Source organism: Mus musculus, chromosome 14 (assembly GCF_000001635.26).
Source record: "Mus musculus strain C57BL/6J chromosome 14, GRCm38.p6 C57BL/6J".
Classification (NCBI taxonomy): Eukaryota; Metazoa; Chordata; class Mammalia; order Rodentia; family Muridae; genus Mus; species Mus musculus.
The window spans coordinates 14,745,001-14,758,781 of record NC_000080.6 but is presented as its reverse complement, the minus strand read 5'-3'; the positions used below and the strand labels follow the sequence as shown (position 1 = coordinate 14,758,781).

At 37.2% G+C, this 13,781-nt stretch overlaps 1 protein-coding gene across 20 annotated transcripts in view; it reads right to left on the bottom strand.

Annotated features, from left to right (window-relative positions):
• The window catches only part of Slc4a7 (solute carrier family 4, sodium bicarbonate cotransporter, member 7), a 96,934-nt gene that overhangs the window by 41,163 nt on the left and 41,990 nt on the right, over positions 1–13,781 (bottom strand). For 12 of the 20 annotated variants that reach the window (NM_001360504.1, NM_001360506.1, NM_001033270.2 and 9 more), the window contains 4 exons: positions 12,699–12,814; positions 10,159–10,316; positions 8,260–8,347; positions 1,351–1,497 (listed from right to left, as the gene is read on the bottom strand). In NM_001360504.1, the coding sequence (NP_001347433.1) occupies positions 1,351–1,497; positions 8,260–8,347; positions 10,159–10,316; positions 12,699–12,814 (509 nt within the window). Of the gene's footprint in view, positions 1–1,350; positions 1,498–8,259; positions 8,348–10,158; positions 10,317–10,989; positions 11,050–12,698; positions 12,815–13,781 lie in introns of all 20 variants that reach the window. The other 8 variants (XR_001781108.1, XM_006517998.1, XM_017315953.1 and 5 more) reach the window with 1 other exon arrangement.

The window sequence follows — 13,781 nt, the reverse complement described above, 5'->3', positions numbered from 1 at the left end:
CATTACAGGACAAGGGAATTCCATACTAAATATTATAATCTGAGTAGTATCTAAAACAATATGAAAATATAAAGACACCAGGAAGTGGCTCATGCTTACAATTCTAGTATTTGAGACACCAAGGCAAGACACTTCAAATTTAAACAGTGTGGCTACAAGAAGGTTTCAGGCACACAAAGTTATGCAGTAAAACACTGTGTCGAAACAAAACCAAACCAAACATTCTTTTAGGAAACATTTTAAAAGATGGGGGTTGGAGAGATGGCTCAGCAGTTAAGACACTGGCTATTCTTCGGAGGATCTGAGTTCAATTGCCACCATTAATTAACATGGTGGCTCACAGTATGCATAATCCCAGTTTTGGCTTATCTGATCCTGAGTACCAGGCATGCCTGTGGTACATATTCATCTACACAAGCAAAATACTCATGTGTATGAAATACAATAAATCTAAAACAAACAAACAAAATAATTAAATATACTAAAATTATAAATAAATCTTTAGGAAGGATAGTAGGAGTGAAGTAAATCAGCTAAAAGCAGAAATTAAGTAGAAAAAGATCCACATTAAAAAATTATTATTTGAAAAATATAATAAATTATTAGTCTATTAGCTAAACTAAACATAGGTCAGGACGGAACATCACAAATCAAAGGGAGTGTAATAGATAAACTTATCTGAGTAAATGGGTAATATACCAGGCAAACAAAATGAATCAGAACTGAACTGACCTAAGGGGGGGGGGGAAACTCACATAAGGCAATTTTCATAAAGAAACAGGCAACTTGTTAAAGCTTATGCTTGGCAAGTGATATAGTTCAAAAATGTATGCCAGAAATTTTCCAAATGTGCAAAAACAAATTATTCCATACTGTTTAAAAGTTGCTCAAGAACCAGTACCCCAAAGTTATTTGTTTTTGTGATACAAATGGACTAGTAATAGCACATGTAGATTCAATATATATATACATACATACATACATACATACATACATATATACATACAATGATTTACCTAAATTTACTCAAATAACAAAAAAGCAGGCAGACTACAAATATCTACATGTCTGGGTAACAACACAACTAACAATCAACAAATCTGTTTGGGATAAAGATGTACAGGGGGCATGGTGACAGTGGTACATCCTGTCTGATGCACCACCACTGATCACTATTGACTTACTTTCAGTGCTAGGATTCAATGCTAAAGAAGAGTTCTTACTTAGCCACATCCACTGTAAATAGCTGTAATTTTTGTGTCATAAAAATGCATAACTTACATATTTCATGAAAAGTTTTTAACTTAAAAAAAGAAAACAACTCCCAGAAGTACATCTCTAGACTCTTACCTGAGAAGGAACACTTTTTGGAGGCTCTATGCGTATGGAAGGATCCCACTCTCCTGGAGGAAGAACAGTTACTTGATCTAAGAATTCATCAATTCCAGATAGGAGGTCATTACGATCTTTTGCTTTATAAGCCACATCATGAAAAATCTATAAAAAAGAAGAAACTGAGTAGAGAGATTTTACAGTGGAAAGAAAAATCTACCTATACTAAACTGCACTTTAGGTACAGAAACACTGGAATAGAGCAATGGTACATGTTAACAGCACACACTGCTCACGAGGACATGCCTTCAGTTTCCAGAACTGTTAGGTGGCTCACAGCTATCTGTGCTAAGTTCAGTTCTGAAGACTATATGACACAATCTTATGCACTCCATAGGGCCTGCACTAACATGTGCACATACCTCCCTCCTTCCTGCACATACACATGTTAAATAAATAACAAAAATAGAGTCACACACACACACCAATAACATAAAATCTCCTCAGCAGCAGGCATCCACTCCACCTGGCAATACTTAGCTCATTATTAGTATTAATAACGACCAACCAAAAAACTGACGTGTTAATACAAAGAAAAAACATTTCACAAATAAACAGCAATTTGTTACAAATTAATTCATAACAATAATATCAGGTCATTCTATTTCTGTCACTAAAGTGTTATTTATCCTGAATGAATAACTATGAACAAAGAAGTTATTTTGTTTAACAAATATTTACTGGTTACTTATGATTTGTTAGGTGCAGTGCTGTATGTGACAAAACAAAACAAAACAAAACAAAACAAAACAAAACAAAACAAAACAAAACAAAACAAAACAAAACACAATGCAGTCTTTCCAGGCAGAACAGTGAGTTAAATAATTGCCCAGAACAGCAAGCTTCCAAGTGAAACAAATGTTCATAAAACAAAAAACAAGCAAACAAAAAAATTAAGCAAAGTGCAGAACAGAAAGTTGACAGAGAAAAATAGACAGCCAAGAAAATGTCTGCCTATCAGAAAAGACTGGTAACCCTGATAATTGAATACAGAGGCAGGAGAATTTGTGTGAGTTTGATTATAGTCTGGGCTAGGCAGCAAGACTTTGTAAAAACAAACACACACAAAACAGAGGTGATATTTGAGGGGAAATCATGCCACGGGTAGACAGTGTAGGGTTGATGGTAAAACAAGTCCTTGCTGCTGAGGTGGACCCCTAGTTGGTCTGCTCCCGTGAAGACTTCATATCCCAATCCATCCTACAGGCCCACTACACTCAGAGCACTTGGTAAGAACCTCACCCTCCTCCTGCCCCGAATCCTACAGCTGCTGCTGGGAGCCTGGTGGACTCAGGGCCCATCACCCACCAAAACTCCTGCCCTCCCGAATACCACTCCCCTTCCTTCCATCCCTTCCCACCCCTAGTTGGTCTGCTCCCGTGAAGACTTCATATCCCAGTCCATCCTGAGAACCCGCTGCACTCAGAACAGTTGAGCAGTTGAGGACCCACCCTCTGCACTCAGAGCAGTTGAGGATCTTCTATTCTCAGAAGTTGAGGATCGTCTGCACTCAGTGCAGCTGGACAATGGCTTGACTGCTCCACGGAAGAAGACCCAACAGTCTGAAGGCCTCCCAGGAGATCTACTGCAGCCAGGGCAACAGATCAGCAGCTAGCTTCTCTGCCCCTGTAAAGAGCTCACAGTTGGAAGGTCCCACAGGTGGTCTGATACAGCCAGGGCTGCAGGCCTACCAGGAGAGTGAAGCAACCAAAGGACAAAAGAAGCAGACTCCATACAGTCACCCAGATCAACAAACACTAGGGATATCTGGATAGCAAAAGGCAAGCCCAAGGCCATAAGCAAAACAGAAGCCAAAATACGTGAGCATCATCAGCACCCAGTTCTCCCACCACAGCAAGCCCTGAATACAACAGCACACCTGAAAATCAGGAATCTGTTATAAAATCTTATCTCATGAAGATAATAGAGTCCTTTAAGGAGGATATCAATAACCCGCTGAAAGAAATACAGGAAAACATAGGTAAACAGGTGAAGGAATTGAATAAAGCAATCCAAGACATAAAGTGGAAGTAGAAACAATAAAGAAAACAAAAATAGAGGCAAACCTGGAAATGGAAAACCTAGGAAAGAGGTCATGAATTACAGATGTAAGTATCACCAACAGGATACAAGAGATGGGAGAGAGAATTTCAGGTGTAGAAGATACAGTAGAAGAGATTGACACAACTGTCAAAGAAAATTCAAAACATAAAAATCTCCTAACCCAAAGAATCCAGGAAATTCAGAACACAATGAAAAGACCAAATCTAAGAATAATCAGAATGGAGGCGAATGAAGAGTCCCAGCTCAAAGAACCTGAAAATGTCATCAACAAAATCATGGAAGAAAACTTTCCCAACCTAAAGAAAGTGATGAACATAAAGGTATAAGAAGTGAATAGAACACTAAATAAATGGGACCAGAAAAGAAAATCCTCTTGTCACATAACTATCAAAACAATAAATGCACAGAATAAAGACAGATAATAAAAGCTGCAAGGGAAAAAGGCCAAGTAGCATACAAAGGTAGACCTATCAGAAATACACCAGACTTCTCAGCAGAGACTATGAAAGCCAAAAAAGCCTGGTCAGAGGTCATGCAGACTCTAAGAGAACATAAATGCCAGCCCAGGGTACTATACCCAGCAAAATTCTCAATCAACATAGATGGAGAAAACAAAATATCCCAGGACAAAACCAAATTCAAACAGTATCTATCGACTAACCCAGCCCTATAGAGGATCCTGGAAGGAAAACTCCAACAAGGAAGATACTTGCACAAAAGAAAGTACAAGATATTAAGCATCTAGCAACAAAGGCAAAAGCAGAGAGCCACAAACACATAAAACCACTTACAAAAACAAACATATCAAGACCAACAGTCATCTCTCTTTAATATCTTTGAATATTAATGGACTCAACTCACCTATAAAAAGACATAGGCTAACAAACTGGATTTGCAAACAAGAGCCAGCATTTTGCTGCATACAAGAAACACACCTCAACAACAAAGGCAGACACTATCTCAGAGTAAAAGGATGGAAAAAGGTCTTCCAAGCAAATGGTCCCACGAAACAAACAGAAGTTGCCATCCTAACATCCAATAAAATAGACTTTCAACCAAAAGTTATCAAGTGTGATGAAAAAGGACACTTCATATTCATCAAGGGGATAATCCACCAAGAGAAAAGCTCAATTCTGATCACTTATGCCCCAAATGCAAGAGCATCCAAATTCATAAAATGAACTTTACTGAAACTCAAAACACACATTGAACCCGACACAATAAAAGTGGGAGATTTCAACACCCCACTCTCACCAATGGACAGGTCATTGAAACAGAAGCAAAACTGACACATTGAAACTAAGAAAAGTTATAAACCAAGTGGATTTAACAGATATCTACAGAACACTTCACCGTAAAACAAAAGAATACACCTTCTTCTCAGCACCTCATGGTACCTTCTCCAAAATCGACCATATAATTGGTCACAAAACAACCCTTAGCAGATAATGAAGAGTGAAATAATACCATGCATCCTATCAGATCCCCATAGCCTAAGGCTGGTCTTCAATAACAGCACAAACTACAAAAAGGCCACATACACATGGAAACTAAACAACTCTTTACTCAGTGATAACTTGGTCAAGGAAGAAATATAGAAATAAATTAAAGCCTTCCTGGAATTTAATGAAAATGTTGACACATCATACCCAAACCTATGGGACACAATGACAGTGTGCTAAAAGGAAAGTTCATAGCACTAAGTGCCCTGGTCAAGAACCTGGAAAGATCTTACACTAATAGCACATCTGAGAGCTCTAGAACAAAAGGAAGGAAACTCACCCAAGAGGAGTAGAAGGCAGGAAATAGTCAAATTCAGGGTCAAAATCAACCAAGTAGAAACAAAGAAAACAATGCAAAGATTCAGCAAAACCGAAAGCTCGTTCTTTGAAATAATCAAGATAGATTAAACCCCTAGCCAAACTAACTAAAGTGCAAAAAGGCAGTATCCAAATTAATAAAATCAGAAATGAAATGTGAGATATAAACAACAGAAATGGAGGAAATTCAAAGAATTATCAGATCCTACTATAAAAGCCTATACTCAACAAAACTGGAAAAATCTAGATAAAATGGATGGTTTTCTAGGCAGATGCCACACATCAAAGTAAAATCAAGAGCAGGTAAACTATCTAAATGGGCCCATACCACACAAGGAAATAGAAGAAGTCATTCAAAAACCTCTCAACCAAAAAGGGCCCAGGATCACATGGATTTAGTGCAGAATTCTACCAGACCTTCAAAGAAGACCTGATACCAATTTTCCTCAAACTGTTCCATAAAATAGAAACAGAAGTAATACTATCTACTTATTTTATGAAGCCAAAATTACTCTAATACATAAAACACATAAGGACCAACCCAAAAAAAGATAACTTCAGACCAACCTTGCTTATGAATATCGATGCGAAAATACTCAATAAAACTCTTGCAAACCAAATCCAAGAACATATAATAATGATCATTCATCACGATCAAGTAGGCTTCATCCCAGGGATATAAGGTTGGTTTAATATATGAAAATCCATAACGTAATCCACTATATAAACAAACTCAAAGAAAAAATTTTCCTTAGATGCAGAAAATGCATTTGAGAAAATGCAACACCCTTTCATACTAAAAGTACTGGAGAGATCAGGAATTCAAGGCCCATCCCTCAACATAATAAGAGCAATTTACTGCAAACCAACAGCCAATATCAAATTAAATGAAGACATACTTGAAACAATCCCACTAAAATTGGGGACAAGACAAAGATGCCCATTCTTCCCATATCTATTCAATATAGTACTCAATGTGTTAGCTAGAACAATAAGATAACAAAAAGAGATCAAGGGGATACAAATTGGTAAAGAAGAAATAAAGATATCACTATTTGCAGATGATATGATAGTATACATAAGTTACTCCAAAAATTCTACCAGAGAACTTCTCCAGGTAATAAACAACTTCAGCAATGTGGCTGGATATAAAATTAACTCAAATAAATCAGTAGCCTTTCTTTATACAAACAATAAACCAGGCTGAGAAATAAATTAGAGAAACAATTCCCTTCACAATAGCCACAAAAGTATAAAATATCTTGGGGTAACTCTAACCAAACAAGTGAAAGGCTTGTATGACCATAACTTCAAATCTCTCAAGAGAGAAATCGAAGATCTCAGAAAATGGAGAGATCTCCCATGCTCATGGATTGGCAGAATTAACATAGTAAAAATGGCTATCCTACCAAAGGCAATCTATAGATTCAATGCAATCCCCACCAAAATCCCAACACAATTCTTCAAAGACATGGAAAGAGCAATTCTTAAATTCATCTGGAAAGGCAAAAAAAAAAAAAAAAAAAAAAAAACCCAGAGTAGCAAAAACAATTAACAATAAAAGAACAGCTGGGGGAATCACTCCCTGAACTCAAGCTTTAATACAGAGCAATAATGATAAAAACTGCATGGTATTGATACAGTGACAGATATGTTGATCAATGGAATAGAATTGAAGACCCAGAAATAAAACCACATACTTATAGACCCTTGATCTTTGAAAAAGACATCAAAAATACTCAATGAAAAAAATAAAGCATCTTCAATAAATGGTGCTGATCCAACTGACTGTCTGTATGTGGAAAAATGAAAATAGACCCATATTTAACACCTTGCAGAAAGCTCAAGTCCAAGTGGATCAAGGGCCTCAACAGAAAACCAGATATAGTGAATCTACTAAGAGAGAAAGTGGGAAGGAGCCTTGAACCCATTGGCAGAGGGGGAAATTTCCTAAACAGAACTCCAATGGCTCATGCTCTCAGATCAAAAATTGGTAAGTGGAACCACATGAAACTGGAAAACTTCTATAAGGCAAAGGACATAGTCGATAATACAAATTGGCATCCTACAGATTGGGGAAAAAAAAATCTTCACTAACCCCACATCCAATAGAGGGCTAATATCCAAAATACATAAAGAACTCAAGAAGTTAACTGCCAAAAAACCAAATAACCCAATCAAAAAATGGGGTATAGAACTAAACTGAGAATTCATAATTAAGGAATCTTGAACGGCTGAGAAACACCTAAAGAAATGTTCAAAGTCCTTAGTGCTCACAGAAATGCAAATCAAAACGACCCTGAGATTCTACCTTACACCCATCAGAATGGCTAAGATCAAAACCTCAGTTGACAACACATGTTGGAGAGGATGTGGAAAAAGAGGAGCACTCCTCCATTGCTGGTGGGATTGCAAACTGGTACAACCATTCTGGAAATCAATTTGGAGGTTCCTCAGAAAACTGGAAATAGATCTACCTGAAGACTCAGTAATACCACTCTTGGGACTATACCCACCATGCCATAGGGGCACGTGTGATAGCCAGAAGCTGGAAACAACCCAGATGTCCCACGACAGAAGAATGGATACAAAAAAATGTGGTTCATTTACACAATGGACTATTAAGAATGAAGACATCCTGAGTTTTGGAGGCAAATGGGTGGAACTAGAAAATATCATCCTGAATGAAGAAACTCAGACCCAAAAAGACATGCATGGTATGTGCTCACTAATAAGTGGATATTAGCCAACACAATAAAATAAAATAAAATAAAATAAAATAAAATAAAATAAAACGGAATACCAAAGATACTGCCTATTCCTGAGCAGTAGGTCTTACAGCCTCAAAAAAGGCATGTCTTGGAAGAGTGAATATGAAATAAAATAGCAGAGACATCAAAGGTAACTTTATAAGCTTTACTATGAGAGAATGGACTATAACTGTATATTTACTGTCCAGCTCAAAGACATTTGATTTAATTACCTCATCTGTCATGAGAGTTGCTATGGATCTGCCAATTTCATGGTACTGTGGGGCTTTCCCTGCTGGGCCCAGTAACAGAAACAAAAACCTAAGAAAAGATTAAAATATGCAGGTATTAAAAGAATTGACATATATACACAAATCCAGAAACTTTTAAAAGTTATTCTATTATAAACATAGAAACAACACTCAGACTTTTGCAAGCACCCACAGTTACCAATACAAAATAATGTTAATTCTATTTAAAACAGATCCTAACTGAGTGTGGAGGGCAAGCCTGCTATTCTAGCACTTGGAAAGCAGAGGCCAAGGGGGATCTGAGTTCAAGGTCATGCTCAGCTGAGGCTATGGGAAATCTTATTTCAAATACTAAACAAAATAAGCAGAAATCAGATCATGAAACTACAAAAGGCATTCCTAATTTATTAAGCTTCCTTAGTGCAAAACAGTTACTAAAAAAGTGTTTTTTCATAAAAATTTCCATCTTTTATATCCTTCTGGATTACACAACTAACTCTGGTCTGAAGTGACAAAAACAAGTAAAGTTTTAACAATCCTATGTGGGTCTCACTAGATCACCCAAGCTGACATCACACTGCTCAGTCTCTGCTTGCTGGGCTTACAGGTTAGTAGCACTGTTTCCGCACTAATTCCTCTTTGAGAAAAGTCATGTATCTCAGAATGACCTGAGCTTATGGTACAGCCAGAGGTAACCTTGAACTCTGGACCTTCCTGCCTCCACTGCCTCTTCTGCCCTAAGTGATGGGATTAAAGGTGTGGCAGACCACACCCAGTTTATGAAGTGCTGGGAATTGAACCCAAGGCTTTGTGCATGCCATGCACTCTGACATCTGAGCCTTATCCCACACTGATTTCTTGAAAGTAAGTGTCTGTCAAATCAAATAGTACAGAATATACACACAAAAAATTCTGCACTCTGAAACGATTCTGGATCAAAGCCTTAATACCATAAATATGGCATTTAATCAAGTAACCTTCTGAGTGGAAAAAGAATTTCTAGCTTCAACATCAAACCTGTTACTTTTAATGTTAAATAAAAGTACATAGTTGTATCCTTCTTAACACTATAGTAGCAGATATTCATATTTTAACTGTTTTCATATGCTAGCACATAAAACAATGGGTTTCATTAATACTTCATTCTTATGTGAAATATTAAAATTTTTACCCAAATATGCTTCTTGCTTTATAAAAATGAACATAGAAAGTAATCAGATCCTCTTCACTTATCAACACTGTATCGTTAGTGAAAATGGGAGTAAAAAAAAAGGTTCAAATTCCTATTAATTCTTCATATCTTATTGAATCAGTCATGAAAGTACATTATCAACTAAACCTCTTCATGCTAGTATGGAACCTCCCTAATTAAAAAACACAAAAACCTAGCTCAGTTGCTCAGAAGCCAGGCACTTAGGAGGCTGAGGCAGAAGGAATTCCAAGGATAGGAATTCAACCTGGGCCACACTGACTTCATCTAAAACAAACAAACAAACCAACCAAACAAACAACAAAAAATTTCAACAAAAATATAATAGTTACTTTCAAAACAAGTCACATTCACAATTAGGCTTCTGATGCTATTAAACCGCAGAGGCATCCCCGTTTTCATCATTTATAAGATGGTTAACACAACTTGCTAATTATCCTTTATAGCCTGATGAGGAATCAGGCTAGCCTGGGCTACATCATAAGTTCCAGAATGAAACTAGCTAAAAGCTGGGAGAAGGGGATGATAACTTATACTCTAATACTCAAAGCGTTTTGGCATAATGACTGAGTATCAACAATTAGTAATTAAGTAGTGCTTTTATTACACAGAGCAAATATTCTTCCAGCCAATGGATTGATATGAACAGTCAAAGAAAAACTGCTTTTTACCTAGTGGGCACAGGGACCTCAGTCAACCCTGAGAGGAGAACTGCAGGAGCCAGTCTCACAAATGCAATGATCGGTCTCTCCAAGAAGTCCACTTCTCCTACCAAAACATTGGATGCCTCAGCTCCTGTAGGAATTTTCCTCATGAAATTCATGTCAACCTATTGGTAAATAAGTAATGTATAAATATGATTACCTAGAAATAAATGAAAGAATGATTTTAAGACTACTACTGGTAATCAAAATGTGAGATCTAAAAGATGAAAACACACCAAAATTCTCACAGATATGAGGAATGGAGTAGACAAATACAAAAAAAAAAAAAAAAAAAAAAAAGCAAGCAAAACTCCCCATTCATTGTTCTAACTACAATACAACTTTTACTATTGTAAAGCTCTATATAACCAAACATAAACTTGAAATATTTTTCAATGAATAGATTATTCATTAAAAACTGATAAGAACATACAGTGCACAAACTAACAATGGTTCATGAAATGAAATTATACACAGGGCTAAAACATATTCATTACATGATTTTCTATTATTCAGACTTATTGTTTCATATGTCTTTATAAATTCTCATTTAAAAAATATATCATTTCCTAGAATTTTCCTTAAATGGAAAAAAAATGTCATTTACAATGAAAATCTATAGCCTTGATTGATGAGACATGGAACAATGTGTAAGGGAGACTCAGCTGTCTGTGTATAATTACAAAGGCTACAAACATGACACCAGAGTAGGTGGGACTCTCATTCATACACAGCTCATACAAACTACTAAACAACCACTAACAACACTATCTACTAAAAGATAAAACCAGCACTTACAGCCGGCTTCTTGAGTCCCACACCCAGTGTGCCACAACTACAGTGCCAGGAGGCTGACTCCTGCCCAACAAGAGACAGGGAGGGTATGCATGAATAGGCCAAGTAAAAAAGTAAAACTGTGACAGAGGAACAAAAATCAACCATACCTGCCATGCCCAGAGAAGATGTATACAATATAAATTACAGTCATTTACTTACTCACCACCAAAGAATAAACTCCAGTTTAGCTAGGGAAACTTTCTGATAATCTGAAACAGCACTAGTGACAGCAAGGGACATTAGAAGTGACAGCTGTGACAGCCTTTTATCATCTGTTTTGTTTTTGATAAGATTTTGCTATTTAGTGGTATTTAGATATTTGGGGTGGTCTAAAGCTCGGTATGTAACCCAGGCTAGCCACAAACTTGAGAGCTTCTTGCTTGGATAACTAGAATTACAGGCATACGCTGGCATACCCACGCAAACATGTTCAGAACACTCAAAATCCCCACTGGCAGGCTTTCTTTAATGGAAAAGCACAAAGCTCCACAAAGCTACAATACAAATCATTTCAACTTGTTTTCAGTGAGGTGTGTGTGATTTGTGTACAGATTGTAAAACAGAATAGAAGGCTTTTAAAACAAAACAAACAACAGCAACAACAACAACAACAAAAAAACTGGATCCTGTTTGGCATTTAAAATAAAGCCTTAGATATAAAATGTACAAATGTTAGCGATGTATGCCTTTAATCCCAGCCCTTGGAAGACAGAGACTGGAGAATCTCAAGGTTTGAGGCCAGCCTGGTCTACAGAGTGTGCTCCAGGACGACCAAAAAAAAAAAGTCAATATTGCATGAGTCAATCAACAGGCAGCACATTAAAAGTACACTACCTGCCCCAACCAATAATAAAGTAGTCTCCCCCCTCCCCTGTCGACCCCCCCCCCCCCCGCAGGGATTCTCTGTGTAGCCTTGGCTGTCCTGGAACTCACTTGACCAGGCTTGACCCGAACTCAGAAATCCACCTGCCTCTGCCTCCCAAGTGTTGGAATTAAAGGCGTGCGCCACCACTGCCTGGCTTCAGTATTATTTATTTATTAATATTTAGACACGTACACTGCAGCCGTCTTCTGAAACACAGCAGAAGAGTGCATTGGATGCCATGAGAGTTGGCTGTGAGCCACAATGTGCTTGTTGGGAGTAGTCCTGAGACTCAGCTGTCACTACTGCTTAGTGCTCTGCTCTGGTCTTAATCAGGACTGTTTGTTTGTTTGCTTTGTGGACTATTTTTTAATTTTTATTTAAACAAAACAAAATAAATTCACAGCTTTTTGCTGTTGTTTTTATTGATCCATGCTTTCCAGTGGCATTCCAAACAGTGCTAACACCATGCATTAGTAGCAACTCTGGGATGCAGTCCAGTCCAGGAAGAAGGCACTGTTTGTGCTGCAATGCCACTCCCAAAAAACCTCTTCAAAATGATTCCAGTGTCATGGTACTGATAAGCAGGTACAAGGAACAACGCCACACTGGTTACAGAATTGTCTTCTCAACCGCTGAAGCTATAAGCATGTAGTTATCCAAATACTTGCAGCCTACCCCAAGCTCTGTCCGTAACACCGCACAAGCATGCCATGCAACTGCATGTGCACCAGTCTACTGAATAGTGACTATTAGCAATGGCAACAAAGCGACACATTACTACTTATTCTTAAGTAGGACAGCTTACCTTGCTAAAGTCAACAGTACTATTTTCTCTGCTTCCTCCACTTCCGTTACCTTTCATTTCACCACTTTTACTATTGTCCAAGTTTCCAGGAGCAGACTGTGGAGAAGCCAAAATCCCTGTATTTAAGAAAACACACAACCCAAATTAGTAAGGATAAAACAAACCCACCTTGTAGCCTGATTCTCCTCATATCCTTAAAAGTGATGGTTTATTATGAAAGCAAATGTGAGAGGTTAAAATGTGGCAGATGTTAGCTTCATACCAGCAACATGAATTAGAACACATGAACAGGATGAAGTTGTGTATCTTAATATTCAAAGCACTTATACTAGAATCTACACAGTAGCCTTTTGAAACATGAGTCAGTGTGAAACTACCAAAGATTTGAGCTAAGACTGGAGTCTTATGGTTCCAAATACATCTAGTAACACACTCTGATATTCCTAGCCCATGTAAATGATATGGAACTCAGTGAGGCCTGGCTTCATCTAGGATGTTCTTATCAATACTGTATGAATCCACTGACAAATTCGTAGTGTAATTCAGAAAATTTAAGAGCTACATTTAATCTTTCTAAATCATAAGTTTCCTCAAGAATTTTGATTTCTTCAATAATATGTCTAATTTCTACTGCCATTCTTCCTAAGAAATCTACGTAAAAGACCATAGACAAGTCTTTCAAGTAAGATTAAAAGTACATAATCAATGAAATTGGGTAAATAATACTCATCACTTATAGTCATGTGCTCAACTAATTCACTCAATCTCTATGGTTCAGCAAGCCTATAAATTAGTACATGAACAGCATGGTTGTTGTCTGAATTATAAATGATGCATGTTCACATGTTAGTATGTTCACTTCAGGTAACAGTCAACAGCAGCGTTTCATGGCAAGCCAGCTCAAAAGCATCAGCTATACTAATTTATCTTGACCACAAAGAGTTCTATAAAAAGGTCAAATCTCAAAACACTTAAAATCCAAGTTGCATCACACAGATTTGTACCATTAAATACATATTTTTCTTGAAAGATAAAAGATCTAGTTCAAGAATATAAACTAATTAATGTTTCAAACACTGAACA